Below are 25,596 nucleotides of genomic sequence, written 5' to 3'. Positions count from 1 at the left end.
GCTGGCAGACACAGCTCTGAGGACAGGCACAGGGAAACTCGCCCCCTGACAGAAGCTATGCTGAAAATCTGCCTCTTCTACATAGAAGGCTCATGCTATCTCTGACACTTCAAAGGAGGTTCTGAGAATGGCCCAGAAACTCTCTCTGCTTGTGCCTGGGGTGCCCAAGACTAAATTGAGCTCCTGACTACCCCAGTGTCAGAAGGGGTGACCGCTTCGAGCTGAAGGAGACGTCTTGCCCACCCTGCAGGGCTGGCCCAAACCCTCAGGGTGTGCTTGAATCACAGTACAGCTTCACAGGCTCCCTGAGATGTAAAATACCTTGGGCACTGACTCCCCAGCAAACAGCCAGCCAGGAGTCTTACAGGATTTATTGGGAAAGGTTTGTGCAGGATAAAAGTAGCACAACGGTGACACTGCTCTGCTGAAGAGTAACTTGGAGACTGGTACCCACACTGTGCTGCTGCACACACACATGAACACCAGTGACAGGCAGGCAAGAAGGGGAAGCTGTATGAGGAGTGGCTGAGGTCACTTGGTCTGTTCAGCCTTGAGGAGACTGAGGAGAGACCTCACTGCAGTTACAGCTTCCTTGTGAAGGAAAGAGGAGGGACAGACACTGATCTCTTCTCTGTGGTGACCAGTGACAGGACCCGCAGGAATGGCCTGAAGTTGTGTTGGGGGAGATTTAGGCTGGCTAATAGGAAAAGGTTTTAACCAAAGAGAGTGGTTGGGAACCGAACAGGCTCCCCAGGGAAGTTGTCACAGCTCCAAGCCTGACAGAGTTCAAGAAGTGTTTGGTCAATGCTCTCAGGCACAGGATATGACTGCGCAGGGCTGTGCAGGAAGTGGGACTCAAGGATCCTGACAGGCCCCTTTCAACTCAGTACATTCTGTGATTCTATGAAGACACCAAGAGGAACATACTACATATGCTGCTACAGGTAGCTCCCGGCAGCACAACCACTCCATCTACCTGTCTACAACAATACTGTCACCCCAGAGACACCAGACCTCTGGCCACACTGCCCACCTTGGACATGGAGCTCCTGGAGGAGGAGTGAAGGTTGGTATGGAGAGCAGCCACATAGCTCCAGCCCAGAAATACATGCATGGAGCTAAACGAGCTTCCTCACGTGACCAAGGACTTTTCAAACCTGAAGAAGTTTCAAATAACATGTTGAGAGATTGCCAGTGCTCTTGTGTTTAGCTGAGAAAAAAGACACTACCAGTGCTCTTCAAGTCCCTTTTCAGTGGCACAGAAGTTTACACTCCTGTGCTCTTGGCCAGGCCCATAACCAAGCCTCTAAGTGATGATGTCCCTCTGCTTGCCCCAAGCCTCAGTGGCACAGCCAGGTACAAACAGCTGCAGTGCTCCCCTTCACGGAGAGTCCTTGTATGTAACCCCTCAGGAACTGCTCTGTACATGGCAAGAAGAAAGGGAAGACCCTGTGTACCCACAGCAGTTTTATCCTCCAGACAGTTTTATCCCCTTCATCTTGTAATCCCTAAAGCACAATTTTCTCCTTTCAGCTCTTGAAAGTATTTTTTTCTTTCAGTTTGGCAGCAAATTAACAAATTTATTTTTTGAAGAGTCACAGAAACACACAGCCCTGAAAATGTGAGAAAAAAAAAAGACAAATACTCCTTTTTCTGTAGTGCTTTGGCTCTGCCTGCAGGTTTAGAAAACAGTGGATTGCAATTATACTTTGAGCATCTCTTCATTTTATTGCAGGAAAAACATCAACATGTGTGCTGTATTTTTGCCTTCTATATGGCAGAGTAAATGCATATCAAACTGAGATGTGATGTATAGTATATCAAGACATTTTTATCCATGCAGCAAAATGAAAAGTATGCAAATTATTAGCAGTTTATAAGGGATAAAGTTTTACTATACATAATTTTATATGCTTGTACAGAGACTCCATAATCTCAATAAGGAAGGGTTAGTCTACCTATAATAAATGAGCAGGGGGTTAGAATAAGAAAACTTTTTAGATTTGAGCCAATAAATACCTAAAATATGGAGATTAAAAGTAGCATTGGAATATTCCAAATAGCCAAACAAAATCATCACATTTGTTCTTAATGACTGCAGTATTCAGCAGTCTTCATTTTCCCAATAAATAATTTGCTTTAAACTCTCTATTTTCTTTTGCCATGTTTCTCACTTAAAAGCCTGTATGAGCTTTTGTACTGTTGCCAGGCTTATTTTTTGTTTATATACAGGTTCTTACCATGGAGATATGTCCCTGACATGAAGGCATCCAGTATAGGAAATTACATGCAATGCCTTATTCTTCTAGTTTAATTAATGCTCTGACAACTTGGCAATAAGGCTACAGTGAAGAAAAGATCTCTGTAGGGAACCTCAGGTTTTGAGCAGTAAGAAAGCTGTCAAAATTTTACTATATATCTATAGTAACATATCGAACATCCAAAGATTTCTAGAAGGCATCTGTGGAAAAGAATTCAAAAGAAAGAAAGGTTAGCATAAATGATGTTTCTTAACCTGCTAAAAATAAAAGAATGACTTTCTCAGCAGTCAGAGTTGGAACTGGGTAAGCAGCCCATGCTGACTTACTCGTTTCAACCAAAAAGAAATTCCAGTTTTTAATGAGAGAGGACGGTTTGACACAAACAGGAAAAAGGATTAGCCCAATCTCTGTTGAGACTGGTTCTCGTTCTCTTCTGTAATTTAAACAAGCTGAAGGAAGAGTAGATCTGTTCCACACAGTGATACATGTAACCATTCTAGACCTCTGTGTCCAAACACATGTTCCCAGGTGCTCCAAACGACAGCAGCAGCTTGGCACAAAGGCAGGAAAAGGTGTCCTCCCTTTCTCTCCTCTGACTGGTTCAGTGGTTTGTGGAACATCAAAGATGACACCCCTAAAGAGAATCCTACTACTCTAAAGGCAGCCCATAGTCACAGACCTTGGATCATCAGAAACTTTGGTGATCCATATCTTACTGAGAGTATCATTTGATATTCATGATCTTACTTGTGCTTTCACCATCCTCACTTCCCCAGGAAGGGAAATTGGGAAGGTTAACAGCACCTGACTTCCTCCACTATGGTCCCTTCAGCTGTGAACATGCAAAGACAGCGCTGTCTTTCCTGATGGATGAGCTACTCTTTAGTTACTGATGGAAAACAGCTGCTCCATATCACATATCTAATTGTTTTTCACACCAAAAAATGATGAAGTTGTACCATCTGAGGAAAATATAAACCAGACACATATTTACGTAGCATTCTGAAATCAGGACTTCTGATGCCTATAGTATGAGGGCTAGCAATACAGAGCAGTTTGAATTTTCAGTCTAATCACCTGCTTCCCCACGTTTTTGGAATGAGATTACTTATTTCTGCAAAGACATCCCAAATGGATCAGAGGGATCAGCTTCAGTCTCTTCAGTGGTCTTACTTTAAAAGAAGAAACTGGATGGTGAACAACACAGGCATTGCTGAGGATAAATTACTTTGCAGAAAGTAACTCTGATTATTTGCACAACCATCATCTTTGCTTTTCCTATAATCAACCAAAGAGACACCTCCCACACTCTGGACATTAGGTAAGATTTTTGTAAAGGACTCTAAGCCACTGAGAAGCAAAACACTCAGGATACATAAACACATCTCTTTACTGATAGCTCCAGACATGTTCTATCTTGCTTGAAGTGAAGAGTAGCATTGCAGAAGTTACTTAAGGCTCCTGCACCTGCCCCAACTCCAGGCTCAGTCAAGTGAAAGAGCCTGTGCTGACAGAGAGGAAGCTCCCCTCCCTGGGAGGCAGGAGCTACGGGTCTGTTTACATCACTGGAGAAATCGTGTACTTATCTTTGGTTGCTCTCCTCATTTTCTCTGAAATTCCCAAACCTCAACATGACACTATTCTCAGAAAGTTTGAGCAGAACTCCCAGTTATTTGCTGTTGCTTAATGATTTGCATCCTTAAGAAATAATCAAAAACAGCATAAAAATGTAAATGTGAGGAAATGGGATGGGTATTCATTCAGCCATGCAGCTGGAATTCAGGAACTGCTGTAATTGCACACGAATAACATAATTTGCCTCCCTTGCAGATGTTTTTGCTTATTCACATCACGTCTTTCAGGGGTGTTGATGAAGTTCCTATACCCTGCAAGACAAAACAACCACTCTCTGCTGTTGCAATCCCAAGCCTGAGATGTTGAGTTGCTTTAGGATGGCAACACCAGGGCTGGCCTCCAGGGTGGCATCACAGAGCAGGGTATTCACTTCCCCACACAAACTGCTGGCCCAGGTGGGAACTCTCAGTGCACTGGGTGCAATGGCAGAGGAAGAAAAAAACCACAGTTGGGATTGTACTGATGGAAACAGGGTAGAGGGAGAAACAGCACCATCATAAATAATGTAAAAACTCTTCAACCAAAGAGAAATGATGCAAACAGTGAGAATATAATCAAGCCTTTTGCCAACAGAGTGGTAAACAACTTTGCTCTCCATCACCATTTCTCAGGTGGAGAGATGGTGACTCTTTTGCTGGATTTTGTAGAAACATGCTCCCTCATCTGGCAAGGTTGTTTTAATGAGAGGTTACTTATGTCACTCTTGGCTATTCTTTTTTCACAACTATTCTCTGACTTGGATTTAGGAGGTGCCTATGTGAAAACCCTCATTACCTACACGAAGACACAAGAAGTGCTCAGCTGCTGAATGTACAGGCTGAATGTTCCAATGTATAGGCTCCAAGAAAGCCTGCTAGCAAAGCTCAATTTCCCAGCCCTCTTTTATTCCTCTGAATTAAACTATCTGAAGAAGGTACATGAAATAATGTGCAGCACATATTTCCCTGAACAGGAATCAAATAAAGACAAGAAAGTATTTGCATATTAGAAATCCTGTTCTGTAGAAAATCTGTCTGCCAGGAAAATGGAACATATGTGCTGAATGAATTTAGGCAAAGCTGTACCTTTACTGTGCTGCTTAAGAAAAAGCACATTTAATACATCAGCCTGAGACTGACATGGGCTTTTCAATAGCATTTCACGAAACTGAACAAATATGAAATACGAACACCAGTACAGCACTAATGGTTCAACATACTGCACCAGGTTTTGGAAAAGGACCTTGCTGAAGCCAAACACCTACCCTCAAGTACATAACAGATACCTCTCCAAATACCCAAACAAGTCTTGCCAGGACTGAAGGCAGTATGTGGCAACAGGTTAGTTGAATAATGCACACCTACACCACAGGGGCACAGACAGCCCACAGGAGCATCCCCTGGGGGATGTCAAGCCCAGAAGTTTGCTGTGCTTCTGGTGCATATCTCTGCAAAAAAATTTCAAAAACTATCACAGAATTGCAAAGTGGGAGTGTACAGGAAGAAACAGAGAGCAACAGAGGTCTGGCAGAGCTCTAGATACTTCAAAACATCAAAGCTGTCAAAAGGGCAAGTTCATCCACAACTTCATCTCAAAGGAAAGCCCAGCCTGTTTCCCTGCTGGAGTTGCCCAGCTGCCTACCCAAACAGGAGGGTATTTTCTTTTAGTACTTTGCTGCCTGTTGGTGGTAACTCTCTTGGAAGAGCTGTATAGCAAATCCTTTTTGGCAACTGCAACAGACCAGTGGAAATGATTTCTTACCAAATGTAGTTTGAACCAAATGACAGAAGAGTTAGGGATATTTCTTCTGCTTTGGAAAAATGAGTATTGCTCACTGGCAGAGGAGGAGGGGCTCTAAGTACTAAGTACAACACTTCAAACATTAAGTCTACTGGTGATACTTTTGACATCATGTTCCCACTCCAAGACTCCCTGCTTACAGTCAGACATTCACTTGTTCAACAGCATGGAAACGCCCCCATCCACGAGCTGCTTGACTGCCCAGTGTTGGTGCTACTTTAATACAATCCTTCTGAGCTCCTTGATATCAGACACCTGGGTGAATACTTGGTTATTCAAATACTAGATGATATACTGCTCATGTCCAATAACAAGCAGTATGGTATTTTTCTGTTTTTTGTTTTGCACGGACACTGACATGGAGCTGTGGCTTTTTAAAGACATAAATTTTCATGAAAACATGAATATGGCCATTGTAAGGATTGTACTTCTGGAGTTTCAATTTTTCTGGTATACACAATTTCTGAATTGTTTTCAGATTTATTCTTTAAATGGTTTTAATAAACATGCACAAAAAAAAGTATCAAAAAGTTACCCTTATCTGAGTATTGTACAATTCATTTGAATCAGCTTGTTCACAGTAAAAGATCTCACAATGAAGCTGAGATAAAAACCACACTGTTTTGCTATTAATCTCCCATTCAATTTTCTAGTGAAGCCATTCCAGTATCTACAAACACATAAAAATCTTGTATTGTCTATGATTAGACTTGCTAATCAAGCTGTATCTTTACCCCAATGCATATTTACCAGCCATTATGAGGTTCTTTTCTAAGTTATGCCATTCTGTCATTGAGAAAACTGGAGAAGTTACTTCACCTCTGGTAGGATTTACTTCTGAATGGAGTACATCTCCTGTTCCCCAGCAGTCTGGACTGACCAGAACACACAGTACACCATCCTCCAGGCAGCCCTCAAGAACCTGCCATTTCTCACTCTTTCCTGCCATCTCTGTCAGTACAAGTGCAGAGGGAATACCTAATCCTGAGATACTTAACCGGGTACATTTTGCCCACAAGTCACAGACATGTCATATGTCCTATATTCCTGCTGGAAATCCTGTCCTTCACACTATTCTCCTGGCATGGCTGGCTGTTCCAGTTATGAGAAGAAATATAGTACCTGATGGGACTTGTCCAAATACTTGGTGGATACTGGAAAAATGTTACCAATGGCAAGAATGAATGTGTTTTTACAAAGTGTACAGATGCATCAGAACTCAGAAGGAACTGAAGTAAACAATATATTTCTTTATCTCACCCCAAAAGAGTCAATAGCTACAGGAACTGTTACAGTAGAAGCAGCAGGTTCTGAGATAACCAAAGTAAGACAAATCACTGTCCAAAAAGAATGAATCAACTACTGCATTACATGTTGATGCAGCCTTGCAAGCCTTCTTAACAAACAAAATCTCAATCTTATGTGCATGAAAATGCAGCTGTTGATGAAGCCAGAGCTATTCAAGGGTACTAATCTCTTTGCAACTGCTGTATGATAGCTGCATTTCTTTTTCCATTGCTTTATCCTTGTAAGAACAAGCTCCAGCTCCTGTTAATGTTTGGATCAGCCACTGGAGAAAAGCACTGTAAGTCTGTTATTTTTTTCAGTATTCTAATGCTTTGTGACTCATAAATTATGAAAAAAAATAGGCTATTTTAAAAATACATACTGTAGCACTAAGGTACTGAAGGTTTTCTGATTAGTTAAACTATCTTGCTCTACATTATTTGCACAGTTCTCAAAACCACCTGTAGAAGAGGTGAAATCCTGGCCCAGGGGAGGCTGAAAGAAGCCTCATCCATGAAAATGGGGTCTTAGAACAGAATATTGCTAAGGTATCTAGTAAGAAACTCAGCAGTAATTTATAAACTCATTGACATGGCTATATAGAAATATTTCTAGTTTGTCAGAATAAATCCTACTATTCATCATCAGCCTAGTTATAGCCTACATCAATCATTTGCACTTCAGTCACCTTGTTCATTCTCATACTCTGCTGATTCAGCTTTAAATTTTATTTCACAGATAGGAGTCTTTCACAAAGGTCAAAAAAGTGCCTTCAAAGTAAGGAGAGTGGCTGTGTCTAATGAATCCTCAGTTACTACTCCTTCTCTAGTTAACCTCATTTCAGTCAAACTAACTACATTCCACAAAAATTAGTTTCCTTATCCTTTGGATTTACACTGGAAATAATCACCAGTATTCATAAGGCTAATATAGAAGAAATTAGACTGAAAAAAATATCAGCAGCACCAAGTTTTCTCACTGCTTAATTTCTAAGACCTTTATTTTAGGTCTAATTTGTGCTCCAAGTTTGGAGCTGAAGAGTTTTGAGGGTCTGGTCTATTTAGTGGGAATGATTTGGGTTACTGAAAATGAAATTTTGTGACTCAAGTTTTGTAGCACTTCACAAATCAGTATCAGCCCCATCATGTTTCATATATCAAATTCTAATCCAGATCAGAAATTACAAATCCCTATGATCTACTGCTACTGTTTTAAAGGGACTAGCTGACAAATAAATACCTCAAAACTTCTTTCCTAGGCAGTCATACAGGAGATCCACAAGAGCCGAGCTCAGCCCAGCACTAGCCCTAAGACAGAAAGGCACTGTAAAGTTTAGTCCAAAGTTCACTTTATGGACATTTTTATAAGTAAAACCAAAAGAAGGTAGTAAACATTTTTGGAACAGGCTATATATTTACATACAAGCACTTCAGTAAGTGTGACAAATGTTGCCACCTCATGGACAGGTGCAGGGTTTGATCCAGCTCAGCGGTAGGAAGGAAAACAGATCACAGAGATGACTCATTGCTGCCCTTTCACACTCCCCTGAGGGAGGAAGCCGAGCTTGGCCAGAAGGATGCTCTTGTCACTTGGGTCTGAATCCAGAAGTATGGCTACACAACCACAATTGGAAAAAATAATAAAAAAAAACAAAAACAAAAAAGGCACCCAAAAAACTAATAAAGAAATAAAAAAAAAAAGGAAGAATAAACAGAACACAAGAACACATGTTCAGAGTATTTGATAATTTGATAATTTCTAATATAAGAGCAAGGGGGGAAAGAAAAGAATCACATTTTTCCCTGAAAAAAACCCCATAATGTTCAACTTAGAGCCTGGCAGGGTCTTTTACTGTCAAACAGTCAAAGGTGAGCACACAAGAGTAAAACATCCAAGTAACAGGCTGTGGGACCTGGAGTTTTCAAGAGTGTTACTGAAAACTTCAGATTCATGAAGACAATTACCTCCAACTGGACTAGAGGATTTTCATGCTCCATAAATTGTATGTATCTCCTACTTGTAATCTGCAATTGTAGTGTATTCCATCAGGTATTTCCAAGGACAAAGTTTTATGTTACAATACCACATTGATTATTCACTGTTCCACTACTTTTGGGAATTGCTGCAGAAAGACTCTGTCACCTGTTGAATTTCTCCCTTCCTGATGAAAAGACAGCTGTGCCATCCTCCTCTACAGGACAGAGTTGTTGCAAAAGCCATTACGTGGTGTGCATGTTAAAAGTAGGTCCATTCCACAAGGCACTATAATTATCACTTCCTGTAACTGGATGAGCATGAAAGAACTATAGAATTTTGAAGCAAAAATAAAACATTTCAAGTTTGACATAGGGATAGAAGTTTAAGAATCAATTATTTTTTTAAAACAGAGGTTCATAAAAATACATTCATAGTCAACATTTATGAATGGTCTGAAAAAGACAATATGGTGACTAATTGGGAGTTTCCTACCATCGTGATCTCCATATAACAGGGTAACAGTCTGCCTACATACTACTGAACAGAAAGAAGAATTTGTACCAGCTTGATTTTTAAATATGTTCTTATGTTTATTATACTTTGCTACTCCACTCTCCTAAAATGGTGGCCTCAGGAAAAGCTGCTTTGGCAGGCAATTGCAAAGATTCCTGTGGAGAGGAAGTGAAAAGACTGGGCATACAAACAACGGCTGCTGCCATGTTCAAAGCACTGGGGAGAGTTCATAGAGCAAAATGCAGTCCTAAGTAAATGGGTTTCAGGCAATTTCAGTGTTAAGATAACATCATTAAGACTAGAACAGATTGTGCTCAAACCCTGCTGTTTATAATTAACACATTGCTTCCAAATACTCCAGGGTCCCTGGTAAATAGTCCTCTGCTCAGATCCACCCAGACCAATCAGAGTATTTTCATCAGGTTCCATGCTGGGCCAGCACCTGTTTGGACAAATCCAAAAGAGCCAAAATACTCTTCTTTCTGGCCAGCTAAGTAAAGAGATGAACACAGCTTGCCTTAGTCATTGTCACAGTGTCCATATGGCTGTGAAGCTTGTTTTCACAAGAAATCGTACAAGTACTTTATTATGTCGAAGTTCACGGTCCTATAAACAAAAACACAGTATATTAGAGCAATCATCTTAACAGTGCTAAGACTTTAACCTGTTTGGAGACAGCACATGCAGGACATACTGCACAATCAAAATCAAACAATTCGCCAAAAGAAATGTAAACAAGGATTAATGAATTTTTAATTTCTCTCATTATTTACAATACTCCTGATTATTTCAACTTTGTAAAATTCTAGAAAGTAAGTATAGCTACTTCCTAGTAAAGAAAGGAAGACTCTTATTTAAATAATGAAAAAAGTATTAATAAGATTATATTTTCGTATGGCAAACTTGATGTTCTAGTTGGTGATGCAAAGCAACAACCTTTTCTGCTACTTAATGCGTTGTTCATCTCCCAAACCACCTGTTTTAGCATGTACTCCTTCATCTGCACTCATTTGGAGCCTGTGTTCTTTCAGTCTTGACAGTAGTTGATTGACCTATGTTCATAGCTAAATTTGAAAAATCCAAGAATGCCAATCAATGGGATAGAAGATTTTAATGTACACTTTTGTACTTTAATGGCAGGCAAAATGAAACAGCAGTAGAATAAAGCATATAATTATTTTTTTTGTCTCTAAACTCATTCATCTATACAATCTAACACTCAGACTTTAGGGTTTACTGTTTGAATAAATAATGCAAATTGCTGCATATAATGACAAGTATAAAACTAAAAGGGTTTAAAAAAAAAGTATTCAGTGATGCAAAAATAACTGCTAACAATACTAAGTGAGATTAGCTAGATGAATTCTTATTGTTGGACTACAATCATTCAATATTCTCTGTTCATGCATCAGCCTGTAACCCACTTTTCAAAAAGTTTTTATAAAACACCATTTCTGACAGAGAAAAAGTTTAGAAATCTCCAAGAAACGTTACAGGAAATACTCTGTTGGAGTCTATTTATTAATCCAGTGACAAATTTAAAGACATTAACTGCCACTGTTAAACTTACACAACATTGTGTCACTCAAAAAAAGAGCTTTAATTACAAGGCTTTCCACAGAAACAAAGTCATACACTAACAAATGCTGACCTTATCAACTAAATGATACAGAATTGTCTTGTCATAACAACTGGGTTTATTACAGATTTTCTGAAAAGATCCATTCTATTCAATAAACACTAAGAAAGCCCTACATCAGCTAAAGAAAATTAATGAACTTAGGTTCGAAATTCTTAAAACAGAAAATTATTTCTAACAAAGAAACATCTGACTTTACCTTCAGCCAAATTTTTAACAACTATGTGGTAAAATACAGAGATGTTTCTACAAAGACAGTAGTTGCCACAGAATAGAGCCAGACGTGAGGTTCCATGGTAAAAAAGGGACCATGCACTTCAGCAGTTACCACATTAAAAGCCACCAGGAAGATAAACAAATTTTTTACTCTTTTCCAGAAACAGGTGGCTCTTTTTTTTTTTTTTTTTTTTAGTGCAAACTTCACTTTTGCTTAAAAAACACAGAAAATGAAATGACAATCTGAACAGCTTGAATGGGGGCAGGGAGGAGCATCCTTTTCTGTCCCATTCTTTGCACTCCTTAGCCTTCAATTAGGATATATGCTGGGGAAAAAAGGCCAAGATGGTAACCAGGCTGAGGTATCTGATGATTTTAGTGAGTAACAAACTTATCTTAGTACTATTGCAGTAATAGAGAAAGAAGAATCAGAAGATGGGCAGCTTACTTGGTATGTATTTTGGCTGAAATTTCAAAGTAGTTCCCTCTCTGTGACAAATACAACCAAAACTATTGCACAGACAGGAAATGAAATTTCTTAAAGCATGGAATATCAGGCCTTCATCCTATAGCTAGTAGCCCCACCCAGAGAAGACAGAGCTCATTCTAATGAGTTAGTGAAACCTTGTTTCTTTACAGGCAATCCTCTTTAAGATTCAATAAATACTGTGGTCTGAAAAGTGTATTTTAATAAAAATTGTAACAAAGGAACAAAGCAAGATTTTAAAAAAGGGAGAAACAGGAGAAAAGCAGAACAGGCCAACTTTAAAATCAATCAATCAATCAATCTATCTATCTATCTATCTATCTATCTATCTATCTATCTATCGATCTAATTTAAATAGTCCTATCTAGGAATCAAATAAAGACCTGCAAACTACTTTTGGGGAAAAAAATTAACTGCTTTCTTCCTCATAACATTTAGGAAAAGTCAGTTTATATACATACATATATATACACACATACACACACACATCAGACCTACAGGAAAGCAAGCTAAGATACTACCATGCATTGAGGTTTGAAGTGACAGTGTCTCTGTCTTTTGCATCACTGAATACTTTCTCCAATAAGCATGAGCTGCATGGCACTAGTTTTGGTTCTGTTTTCTGTCTGTCTCTACTTTCCAGCAACTTTAATGAAGTCATTGAAAGTCTAAGGATGTCAAAGTTGCAAGGAAAGGGCTGTCAAATATCCCAATTCAAGGATATATTCCAATGTATAACTGTATACACAGTGATCCATGTTGCTGAGCAGATGGTCTGCTGTGCTTGGTTCCAGGGGGAGCTTTTTCAGGGCATCACTCACAAAGTGACTTTACTGCTGGGAATAGCAAACTGACATAGCAAAGCTGTGGAGGTCCTGGCAGTGTGGTCCAGCCAGACCTGAGCCAGACAAAGTTTCATTCTACAGCCTGTCCAACTGAAAATTGAAGTAAGTATATCTGTTGCATTTACTGACAAGGCTACTGGACATTTAATAGCTCATGTGTACTGAGGATATGGAATACAGCCTGTATCTCAGGTTCTTCTTTAGTCCCACATTATAGAGAAGAGTTGGCTGTGAGAATATTTCTCCCTTTTGACACATATCATTCCTGGGCTCTGTTCTGGCTATAGACTGTTTATCCAAGACTTTCTAATAAGGTGGCAGCAACAGGTAAAAATAGGACACATAGGCCTGATTGTTACCCTTGTATTGCATGTATTTCTGTCTGCAAATTATTGCCATCTCTCCTGATGGATCTCAAACTGTTCTCAAACTTCACAACTGAAGGCTCTGGATAAACAAACATGCTGATGTACTTATATCCATTCACTAAATTAGCTTGTATTAATAACAGATCACACAAGACAGTCTAGATGCAAGAATTCCTATAACCTGTGTAGGTTTTATATCATATGCACAACACTGTTAAGAACCAAATATAATTTCAGATTCAAATACCATAATGTGCATTTTGGTAATGAAATGGACTGACATTTTAGAGCAGTATTTTCAAATGAAGTCCCTGACCTTTACTAAGCACAAAGACAGCATGTTACTGTAACACATACTGCCACTGTAACATAAATCATTTTCAAAATAGGAATGTACTATACTTACCTTGGGTACAACATTTCTCATCAATAACACGACTTATTCAGTCATTCTTAGAAAACATCCACATTTTTTCTATTCTGGTCTGCAAAGAGCTATAGACTGAACAAATACTTAGTTTGAAGTCTCTTTCAAGTCAGCACACGCAATAATAAATTAACTCTTAACAGGCTCACCGGGCAATAGCTCTGATGAAGTCCAGAGATACAGTACATTTGTATCGTGGTCCATCAAGCTGGTCATTCTGGCCAACCACAGACAACAGCTGCAGTGTCACAAGAGAGGTGATCTACGGACAAGAGACACTAGTAATGTTAGTAATTTTTGGTAACATGAACAGCAGTGGCCAATTTATTGTTTTGTTTGGTTGGTTGGGTTTTTTTTTTTTTTCCATTTGGCATAATCCCCATTTTTCTCTGGAAAGTCACTCTTACTTGCTCATTGTACAGTTCCACATAGCTCTGCAGCTGGAAAACCCAGGAATATACATCTTGCCATTACATTTTCAGCACCAACAGTGATAGACAAAGGCTAAACCCTTCATCCTTCATATCAAAAGTTAGCCTGGAGTTTAGAACAAAGGAACTGGAATAATAGGCATGAGCTGAGCATTTTCCAAATCCCTGCCTGACAATCAAGAAGGACTAGGATTTTCTTTCTTTTATCCCTGAAGATCGCCTTCGGAATTTTCCCACTCAATGTTGGATATTCCTGTGCCAGATCATATCACATTTTGAACACATGGATGTTTCACTCTACTCCAGATAAAAGAGGAATTTGAAGGGTGCGAAGAAAAAGGCTGGAAGATTGTATGCTTAAAAAGAGCAGGGCCTGAGTTGAGAGAAATTTGCCTACAAACACACATAGAGTGTCTTGACAGAGCCATTGATTATTTTACCAAAATAGCAATGTACCAGCATACTTTTTCACTTTGATCCTCCAGTAATGGCTGTGGTACTACTGAAGTGAAGTCATGGGGTATCACCACTGAAAACAGCCAGTCCATTCTGACTCAGGTAGGAAGAGACACTGCAGTGATTCCACTATCTCCCTATCTCCTCCCAGATACCAGGGAAAGAAAGAAGTAAAGGCAGAAAAGAAATTTTTTCCCTGGCCTTTGCAATAGGTACCACAGACAATTCAGGGCAATGAGGTTATATTCTGTGACAAAATGGTATCTGGCAACAGGTTTCATTTTTAAAAAATGAGCCAACCATGACCTACTTCTGAGTAATTATAATAGGACAGTAAGGAATTTCTCAAGAATAATGAATTTCAGGAAAGAAAGTGTCAGTTCAAACGTTCAAGGAAACACATTGCTACAAAAAGCATGGGCAAGTTGTTACCAGAATCAATAAAAAAAATAATCCTAACTCAGTAATAACCCCACTCTTTTGCTGGAAGTACACTTGGTTTTCAAATTTGTGACAGTGCTTGTAGGAGGCAGGAATAATATAACAGAAAAAAATTACACCTACCTATGGAGAATAGAAAAAAATATGGTACCCAAAATGAACTAATTTTTTTAACAGCCTGCACTTTCTTTCATATGGCATGAGGCAACAACAGTTTGGATGCCAAAATTCTGAAAAGTCTTTGGAGTTTGTTTAAGGAATGCTGGTCTACACATAGTCACAAAGACAAATTCCATTTACTTTATTCAGGTCTATAAATCACATGGTTTATCAAATTTTAGCATTGACAAAATAAAAAAAAAAATTGAACTCTCTATACAGCAAGTGGCGCAGATTCTAGTTCATTAATTACTTTGCACATATCACTGGATTTGGATAAACCTTAAACTTGTTAGGTTTTAGATTCTTAAAATATTCATGGGAGTACATTTTTCTCCATTCGCCATTCAACAAAGTCCATATTCATTATGGAGGAATCTGCTGTAATAACTGCACCCAGGTGCATCAATACTGGCATATCACTTCTGCACTGCACACTTACAGCTGGTCTCACATTCAGAAATCACCAGTGAAGGAATAGCAGGAGGGTTCTTGAAATTCCTTATGACCACAGAAAAAGTCTGTACACTTTGGAAATCCATCTCAGTTTTATGTAGGATGTAAAAGTGACCTTGCTGTCACACATGCTCCAGCAATACTTCAACAAACTCTACATTTTCTTTTCTAACTAGCACCAAATGCTCTAAAAGTAACACAAGGTCAGCATTGTGTAACTCCTTGCTAAAGGCTGACTCAAGACTTCTGAACTAACATCAGACTGGACACTAAGTTTCACTAATGTTCTTGTCTTAAGAAATTAACTCAAAGACTCAATATACAGTATTACAAGATAAAGTCAATTATTACAAGATAACTAAAGAATAGCTTTAGTCTTTATGATCAGTGTAATGACCTCTTTAGGACACTGCAACATTTCATTTACTTCTTTCACAACCCTTAATAAATGTCAACACAGGGAAGCAAGTGCAGAAACAGCAAGTTCTGACCTTGAGACCACTTAAAAAGACAGAACTGCCATTTTCGATTCATGCAGGCAAGAAACAGTTTTATCTCCAAAGAGGCTCAGTAGAGACAAAGGGAAAGAACATATATCTAAGAGGAGTAAGCAGGGACCAGCTCTCCTACAGACAGCCAAATGTTAGAAGATAAAATACCTAACTCATTAGTCTTTGGAGTAAATTCAACATGTGGTTGTTACAGATGCCTGGCCTGTACATGGATAAAGGCAGAGATCTCCTAAGGACAAGTCCAAAACCCTACCTGCTGAGGGGGCAGCAACCTGGAACTTTGTTTACACAGCTTTTTCAGTGGGTTCAGGGAGAATCAAAACCAGCAACAGAGTTCAAAAAGCAATGACTTCTAATTTTTTCTTGCTTTATATAATATAGCAGGAGAGTTCTGCCGCTGTCAGCCACAGAAATGGACAAGATAACTATTTTGTGCAATAAATTGATAGAAAAGACTGAATTGTGGTAGATGTGGAATTACTAAGTTTCTCTAATATTCCGTGCTGAATCCAGACCGAATAAATAAAAGATGATTGTCCTCACCAAAAGGTTCAGAAGTCTTCTGGGACACAGAAGGTCCAAATCCCTTCTGACACAAGAGGCTTGACCACCTCTGCTGAATGTCTGACAGATAACTGGGGTGGGAGCAAAGGAAGGAAGAAGAGAAAGCCATGTACAGTATTAAATCATCACCAGACCTAACTTGCACTCTGCTTCTGAAGCTGAACTATTTTGCATAAAATTGCAATCTCTCTGGGCCTACCCAGGACATGTACCTGGTAAAGCAGGATACAGTGGAATGAACTGAGTTTAAGACAAATAAACTTAAGCACTAAAAAACAATTACTACTTCAAAAGTTCAGGTATTATAAAACTTTGGAGGCAATATGTTCTTAAATTAAGACACATCAAAAGTTTGAAACACAGATGGGAAAATATAAATGCAATGCCAAACTAATTGCACTTAGCCAAGAATACACCACTGCTTTTGAAATATTTTTTAACTTTTTTTTTTTTAAATATCATGGGTACAGTGGCTCCATTTCATTATCACAAAAGCTTGAGAAGAAACATCTGGCAAGAACAGACTAGAAACAAACCAGAAAAACTGTGTAGGTGATATAAGAAAGGATATTTATTGAGAATCTTATGGGAAAAAAAAATTACATTTGGAAGAAAAATGCTAGTTATTTGTAAAATTACTTAAATTGGTGATGATTTAATACTTGCAAAAATGAACAATTAAATGAAATTTTCTACAGGAATAGCAAGAAAATCTGAAAAAAATCCCCTTTCTGATCTGAAAGATGTAGAGAAACGGGTTTTACCAGTATGATTAAAAATAAGTGATGATGGAACTTGCTTTGAAATGTATTTGTGTGAGAAACCAGCAGCTTAAATCTTGGATCCAAGGTGAGAATAATCATAAAAGCAAAGCAGATAATTGTTCTCAGGAGGAAATGACCTCTCAGATTGCTTCTGGAGATTCTCTGGTCAAACACAGACATTGAAACCTCTGGAAAAAACAAGCAACCCTTAGAGCCATACTCTAAGGCAGCTTTTTTCCTATCAGCCTGGACTAACAGATGGGCCTTGCATCATTCCCCAAGCAGACACAAAGACTGGCTTTGTGAGCACATGGCTGTATGGAAGTGAGGATTCCAGAAGGAAGGGCTGTCTGCTGAGAAAGGCCGGGCTCTTCCCCAGGACACCACAAGAAGCCAGAAAATACTCACTGAGGTGCAAAACATGAGCAGAATTAGAATCCATGACACAGGGAAACACATGGTTAGATTGGGTAAGCAATGACAGACTATCTAGGGAAGAGTCTGGACAAAGTGTGGGATGTATCTCAAATCTATAGGATAAAACTAAACAGAAAATGATGCTGATTATTTGGGGTGGAGGGGAAGCTGCTTCCTCAGAGATGTGACTGAAATCTCACCAAGTGTATATTTTAAACTGGACTGGAAAAATATTAATGAAAGTAGGATCAATTTCAAACTGGCAGAAATATACTAGATGATCTGTGTGTTTTTTTTCGTCTCCACAGTTTATTATTCAATTATCTTGTGCAAGATGTAAAATTTATTCTAACTCTTCAGTCTGGTTTACTGTCACACACAGATTCTGAACGTCAAATGTATCAAGAAACAAAGAACTTTCCATATTCAGCACTGTCAGACAAGGGTACTACATTCTTCCAGAGTCACATGCATAGTGCTTTCCAGCACCATCATCCCATAGCTCTCAAAGCCTCTGCAATTCATCAAAACCTACCCCTGCCAGCAGTCACATTTGGGCACATGGAAAAATCTTTGCTACGCTATACAGCACTTGGAACACCCAATACCATTTACAAAACACACTGCAGTCAAAATGACTGTGCAATACTCTCCTGGAGTTAAATTCAGTGACCCTAGTACAGATTATGTGAGCATAAAAAACCTAATGAAAATTCTAATGAAAATTATAGGCAGAATATGCTCATATGTCAGCCTTGTTTGAAAAGCTTGCACAGAAAAATAACCATATAAAATTACAACTATATGTATTTGTAACAGCACTTGATAAAAACTGTTTTTATAAATTTATTAAAAATAAATCAACACATTTTTCTCAATGCTTGTACAAAACAATCAGGTTTTGACACTGAATTATGTTTTGTGCAAGGCTTTTTAATGCATGAAAAAAATACAACAGGAGGGACACCCCTTCAAATTATTTAGAGCCTTCAAGCCTGCAGTTGAACATTTATTATGACATGCTTCAGCTAGATATTTTACCTTTATCTCAGCTTAAATCAATACAACTATATTTTAAACTACATTATGCACAGAGTCAAAATGTGTTTTCTGACATTAACAGAGGCACCAACAGACCCAGCCACAGCCTCAGTGCTGCTCCATCTGGTAACACACAGAGGTGGCTGTGCAGGATGCACCAGGGCAAGCATAGTGACCCAGCCTACTTTGCAATTTCTTTTATGAATGTTTGCATTTGATGTCTTTCTTTATCCCAGATTAGTTTGGGGCTTTTATATTTCTGTCACATAAGTATTGTTTCATTATGCTGTGTTGAGTCTCTAGGACCTTGATTTCATTTCACTCTATGTGATTCACATACAGTGAAAAAATCTATGTGATTTACAGATTTTAACAAGTGACTACATTTGCTTTTTCAGAGCTCCATTGTATCAGTGATTCAGTCATTTATGAAGACAGCCAAAACCTAAGACAATCCAGAAGAAACGTTTATTTACCCTCAAGTACATGACCTTGAATTTCTTGCTGTTAAACCCGTTCAGTTTGTATCATACTCACCACCTAAAAGATTTTTCTTGTGTCTCTTCAGAACAGAAAGGTTTACTCAGTCCAAGGCATATAACATTGAATTTTACTAGAAAATTCTTCTGGTTTTCATTCTACAGGTCATTAGAACCACCCACATGATATTTTCTCCATTGCATAATCACTGTTCACCACTTCTGCCTTACTCTACTTCGTCTTACCTTTTGTGTCCTATTTATAGAAAATGATGCTTGGCAAGAAATAGTGCCAATTTCATACACATAATCAAGGATAAATACATGTATTGCCTTTTTCCTTTCCCTCTCCTCTTTCTGTACTTACTCCACTCTCTTCTGTCTTTCAGACCTCAGAACACCTTTCTGCATACTAGAAGCTGCCTTCTCTCTAGACCATTCTCCTGCAATTGGACTCCCTTGTGGCTTTTCTCTTCAATCTCAAGAGAAGCAAATGTATTTTTCTATTTTGACAAGACACTTTCTACGCTTGCTCTAATACTTTCTCTTCAATTAGCAGTTGGTCTTCTAGGGTTTGTTTAGTTACTCTGACTAGCTGCAAATCTTGACTCATCAGTACAGCTTCCTTTCAACTCTTCTCTATACTTTCCCATTATCTCTACTCACATATTCTCTTCCTGAAATTGCTATTAAAAAAAAACAGAAAGAAAACATACCATATTTTTTTCTTAAAATACCATCTATTTTCTAAAATGGAGATACTGAATCAAGATCCAGGAATCATCCCAGGAAACCAAAAAGGCAATTCTAAAAAGTAAACAAGAAATCTAAAAGGAAGTATTCTTCATCCAAAACGGTAGTTAATCTGTAACACATTTGACCTCTACAAAGTCAGTACAGTGGCAGAGAGTTTTGAGGAGTTTAGAAAGCCACTGGGCACATTCAGGGAAGCAAATAAAGCCATGGGTTGCTGAATGCAAAGAATATCACCTCTGTGGCAGGCATTTAAGCCACAGGTAATAAGAAGTTGTAACATACACAGACTATGCTCATCCTCTGCTTTCTGGTCTTAAATTTTTCCTGCTCATTTGATATTACTTAGAAGTAGTCAGACAGTTTTACTGTCTAAGAGGTAAAACAGTGGATAAGCCCATTTTCAGTCTGACTTAATGTGCCTGCTGTGATGCATTCATCAAAGATAAAGTATATCATCTGCATCCTCTACATCCTACCACTCTTTCCCCTTTTAACCTTCTCTTGGGCCTCTGCAAGGGCTCTCTCACTATTAGTTACTGTATTCTCCCCATACTTTGTAGTCTTTGTAGAAACAAAAAAACCCACTTGATGAAAATCCAGCTTCCCCCGTCATCTCCTGAAAACCTTCCCAATATCTCAAAAGCATTTGCACAGATTAGCCTTGCCCACTCATTGTTACAGTAATATCACTTTTTAAAAGCAGTTCAATAATTTATTCATTTGGGACCTAATATTAAAGGAATATTTCAAAGTGTTAATGAATTTGCTTTCTCTTCATTATTTTTATTCAATACAGAAATTAAGAAAAAGTTCTTTTTTTTCTCTCAGCACACTTACTTTAGCATTAATCAATTTGCCTAATAAGAAGGAAAATAAAAGGCAGTTCACAACACTCCTTCCCTCTCTCTGCTCATCAACTTTAAAAAGAAATATAAAAACTCTACAGAGTGATGCATGGATAAATCAGTATTTCTGAATAATTTCCCTCACTTTGAGGATCAATTAAAGTACTTCACAAAGGCATGAAAGGCATGCTAGAAATTTGCTTAATGTGGTATTTTCTGAAAGGACCAAATTGTTTTCTGTACCTGAGGATTATTTGGAAATATTTTCAGAATTTTAAGATCCTTGGAAGTGATGACAGGAGTTAATTTTGATCCTCAAACCCAAGATCTGAATGCATCTGCAATCTGTTGAAGATGTGTACATCTAATTTACTCCATAACAACCAGGAAACACATAACTCCTAAGTAGAAGGACTACAGATACAACTTACAGACAGCTAATTGAAAAGTACTCCCCCTTCTAGTTCATACTTCCAAAATCTGAGAAACCAAAGACAGGAACAGATGGTCAAAGGAACACTTGGGGAATGATGTTTACAGTTAATTTGATTACTTAAGCCAGATAGCTTCGCAAAGTGGACATCAGACAAAGGCTGGCTATTTTTCAAGGCACGGGCAATAGCCAACAGAAGTATCCTACCACACCTTCATTCATTTCTGCATCAGGGGTCTCAGGTTCCAGGCAGGTTTTTTTACAAGATAAGGAAAGCAATACAAATTCTGTTTCCCAGAAGCAAATCTTTGTGCAACTGACCAAGGATATAATTTTAATTCTTCAAATCGAGAAAATTTTGCCTCCTCCCACCCTTCATTTATAACATCTGTCCCACAATGGCAACATTTCTAGATATTGCAAGTCAAGTTCTATTAAGAACAGGAAAACAGTAATGTTAGAAATACTACCCAGTACCTGTGATACTGATAGGACTTGATATATTTACAGAAGGCCCCTAAATTTTTAATGCTATTTCAGTAAATTATAGAACTGTGTACACAGTTACCAGCCTTTTACTGCTATATGAAGAAGTTGTGCTTGTAAATATAGTTTTGCGTTAAAAAATAATTCAAGTAATTAGGATTTCAAACCAGTCCTGAGGATAAAAATCAGTCTTTTGTACTTGGCAAGAGCAGAAATAATGAAATTAAAAGAGATTGTTCAGAATCAGATGTTTGGAAGTATCGCTTAAGTCTAAACCACCTTGCTTTCTCTGAGAAAAAAAAAGATATTCAAAGTAGAAACAGTATATTTTTTGACAATTATGATAATTAAGTGTTTAAAGAGTACCGATCCAAATATTATATAAAGAAACAAGATATTAAGAATTCTTTAATTAAAATAACTACTCCGGGAATATTTGACCCAAATACTTCTGAAATACAGATCTCAGGCATTTCAACCACAGGAACAGAAAAATGATAAAATACACTGTAGTCCCAAATGGGAGTCTGGTCTGAAAAAAATACATTGATTTTAAATTTTGAGATTGTTAAAACAGATCTTTAGAGACACTCCACAGTACCATGCTGCTTCTCAACAACTCACAAGATTCATTGCAAAAGACTGCAATCAACTCCACATTCACTGTGACTAGATAAACTGCAAATTTTGGTGGTTCTATAACAGAAAAAAAAATAGTAACAAAAACAAAAAATAGAAACAACTTGTATCAATTTCTTAAGAGTGTAAGTACATCATGTTGGTACAAAACAAAGATCCTCCCTGGCCCAAGCTGCTGCCTCTTGAAAGTACCAGCAAAGGATGCTTAGGGAAGTGTGTAATAAAATCGTAAGGAAGAACAATTCCTGACATACTGGGTCCTAGTGTTCTTAACTTCAGAGACTTCAGTAATTAGGTATAGAATTGTTCACACATAGGGATCTGACCTGTTGAAACATGACATTTCATGCTGCTCTTATATTGTTAAACTGGGCCTAAAAATGTCCAGTTTGTGACCTTAATGCACTCATCAATGCATTGGAGGAGAAATTTACGATAAGGCTGAGATTAGACTGCCTAGCTCCCAGCAATGTATGGCAGTGAGTCATACTAGGTTTATGCCATCCAATAGAGGAAAATAAACTCCAAACACCTGATTTACTTTCATACAAGACAGTAATTAGAATTTTATTTGGCAAGAGGATGTTGGAGCCTAGATAAACCAAGAGTTACAAAATTATTGTACAACAGCAACTAAGAGGAACAGTTACACTTCTGTTTGGAACACTTCCCTAACAAAACCAGGATGTTTATGTTTAACATAAACTTAAATGCACCGTTGTTTATGGGTACCATTAAGGAGAACAGACTAAGCACCAAGGATGAATGTAAGTTCCAGTTCCAGTTGGCTGTCACCATGCAGCACAAGGAAAGAGGATTTTTGGAAGTCACTCTGTGCTGGTAGGAAATGGATGTATCTGGAATCTTCTCTCTCTGAGCTTGCCAGGAAACCAAAAAGCCTCATGGAGAATACTCTACTCTTAATCTATAAATCTACAGCACTTAGTTCCCACCAGAAGGAAGGGAAAGGCTAAGATGAAGACTGTCACTCAAGAAGCCCTCTACATGCTTGAGAACAAATAAAACAAGCCCTATTGTAACAGCATACAGTGATAGTTGTAATCTACAGTAAGAAGTGTTGTTTTCATTACAGAAATGTGTCAATTTAGATATGCTACAAAAGAGGCTATAAATTCATAACATCCATTTCTAGCAAAAGCAAAGCTTTCAGCCAACCATGAATTGAAAAGTCATAAAAAATTAAAAATCTAGGTCCAATGACCCACTAAATACGTTAGATGCAACTTCAAAAGATATCTACAAATATCCTTATATCCCTTGCATGGGTAACATACAAAGTGGTCAAAACTAACCATTTTTCATCTCTTATTCAGTTTTACTTGGTTTTATCAGATAAAGAACATGAAATATCATCTGTCAGCATGAAACATCATCTGTCAGCAATTAACTGTAAATCAAAAAACTGTGTTCTTCTAACCCAACACTAGTTTTTTATGCAGTTTCTGTCACCCTTTAATGCAACTGTGAAATTCTGTCAGTAATGCTATGTAACACTTAGCTTTTCTAACCTGGAAATAAACAGTTTCTGACACTCCTGTCTGGCAAGCACATCTGTTGAGCAAAAAGCCAACCAATGAACTAGTGTACCAGTGTGCTACCACACCCATCAATAAGGTTGGTCAATGAATTAGACAAAGGATATGTGGGAAGGGAATAAATGCTAAAGGGAAACATTTATTTGTAGCAGTATGAAGTCAGTTAATATTTCTCCACCTTTACAGAATTCAATGATAATTTTGTCTATTTTGCTAGACAGAAACATTGAAAGACATAACCACTCCTTAGAGTACTAAAAACATCTTGCTATATACCCAATGTGTTAAAATTTGTGTAGTTAGCAAACATTGACTATACTGCTTCTAGGTAATTGCAAATCATTTATGGGGTAGAGTGTAAAATAGTCACATGCTGCACAAGGTAATTTCTATGTCATTCAGGACTGGAGTGGAGAAGGCATGTGGTGACAGCACCTACATGGCTGGTGACTACAGTAACTTCTGGGGCAAAAAACACTACAAGGAGTTCAGCAGTGACTTCCCAGAGTCAGGGAAACCCAAGAGAGTGCAGAGAGATTCAGGAAGACCTGGCAGCTCTTGTGAGGGAGGCTTTCATAGGGAGGGTGATGCCAGAGCACCTGACAGAGATTGTAAGAGCTCTAGGGAGCAAAAGTGACTGGGAGCACAGCCACTTTTGAAAAGGGTGGGCAAACAGGACAGACAGGATGTGGCAGGGCAGTTTGTACAGACAGCATTCCCTGTAGGCAGATGTATAGGAGGGTGCAGCCACCTTCCTGGCTGCTGAGTCTCAGTAGGGAGCTTTTTACTCCTTACAACTGCCAGAAAGGAGTTTGAAGCCATGTGAGGATTGACTTCTTCTCAGCCAGGAAGAGGACAAGAGGAAATGGCCTCATGTTGCACCAGGGGGGAGGTTCAGGTTGGACATCAAGAAGAACTTCTTCACTGAAAAGGTGGTCAGCCATTATTAGCACAGGCTGGCCAGGGAGGTATTTGAGCCACCAGCAGCCCTGGAAGTGTTCAAGAAATGACTGGACATTGCACTTACTACTATGGTTTAGTTATTATGGTGGTGGTCAGTCAAAGCTTGGGACTTGATGAGGTCTTTTCCAAGTTTAATTAATCTATGATTTGGAAAGCATAGAAGAACCTCCACAAGGTATCCTATGTTAGTTTCAGTGGAATACAGTGTAGTCAAGGAATGATTTCTCAATTTCCCATGACTAATGAACTTATTTCTTTTTGGAGTTGGTAGCTGTGATGGCCACTCTTATTTTGTGAATAATCATTGTGTGAAGACCTTTCAATATTCAGTAATTATAAATCTGGACATTTTGAATATTAAAATTAAATCACTTTCAAATGGCTTAATCCCTCAAAAATACTATCCTGATCAAACTGAGAAATTCATACAAGAGATCAGAACAGAAAGGTGTGAAAAAACAGGGCAGAATCAAGCAAGCAATGAAGTCTTTTGATCTCAGATTAAAAAGTCACCTCATACTAAAATGCCTACTGTAGTGAGAAAATACAGGAGAAAAACAAAACTGAACAAAGAGAAGCAGTTATGATTGGCAAAGATACTATTAGGGTCTGATGAAAAGCTACCTGTCATTCCAATCCACCATTATATCCGAACATTTTCGCACCTCTTGGAAGCCTTGCACATAAGCTTTACATAATGGGCAAGTAGCTCCCATGGTTATCTTCTGGAATCTCTTCAGAAAGCAGAAGCAGAAGTATTGCTC

At 38.4% G+C, this 25,596-nt stretch overlaps 1 protein-coding gene and 1 long non-coding RNA gene across 5 annotated transcripts in view; one reads left to right on the top strand and one right to left on the bottom strand.

Annotated features, from left to right (window-relative positions):
* Positions 1–1,559: 1,559 nt before the first annotated feature.
* The window catches only part of ORC5 (origin recognition complex subunit 5), a 70,729-nt gene continuing 46,692 nt past the window's right edge, over positions 1,560–25,596 (bottom strand). For 3 of the 4 annotated variants that reach the window (XM_085568365.1, XM_021534697.4, XM_085568364.1), the window contains exons 14-15: positions 13,584–13,696; positions 1,560–10,058 (exon numbers count right to left, since the gene is read on the bottom strand). In XM_085568365.1, the coding sequence (XP_085424491.1) occupies positions 10,013–10,058; positions 13,584–13,696 (159 nt within the window). In that variant the 3' untranslated portion in view covers positions 1,560–10,012. Of the gene's footprint in view, positions 10,059–13,413; positions 13,697–25,596 lie in introns of all 4 variants that reach the window. The other variant, XR_014951811.1, reaches the window with a different exon arrangement.
* Positions 10,045–23,865, top strand: LOC146763506 (uncharacterized). Its single transcript, XR_014951812.1, has 2 exons — positions 10,045–10,182; positions 12,589–23,865. It is a non-coding gene; the product is annotated as an uncharacterized LOC146763506 (long non-coding RNA).

This window comes from Lonchura striata, chromosome 1A (assembly GCF_050655825.1).
Source record: "Lonchura striata isolate lonStrDom1 chromosome 1A, ASM5065582v1, whole genome shotgun sequence".
NCBI lineage: Eukaryota > Metazoa > Chordata > Aves > Passeriformes > Estrildidae > Lonchura > Lonchura striata.
This window is presented reverse-complemented; position numbering and strand designations above follow the sequence as displayed.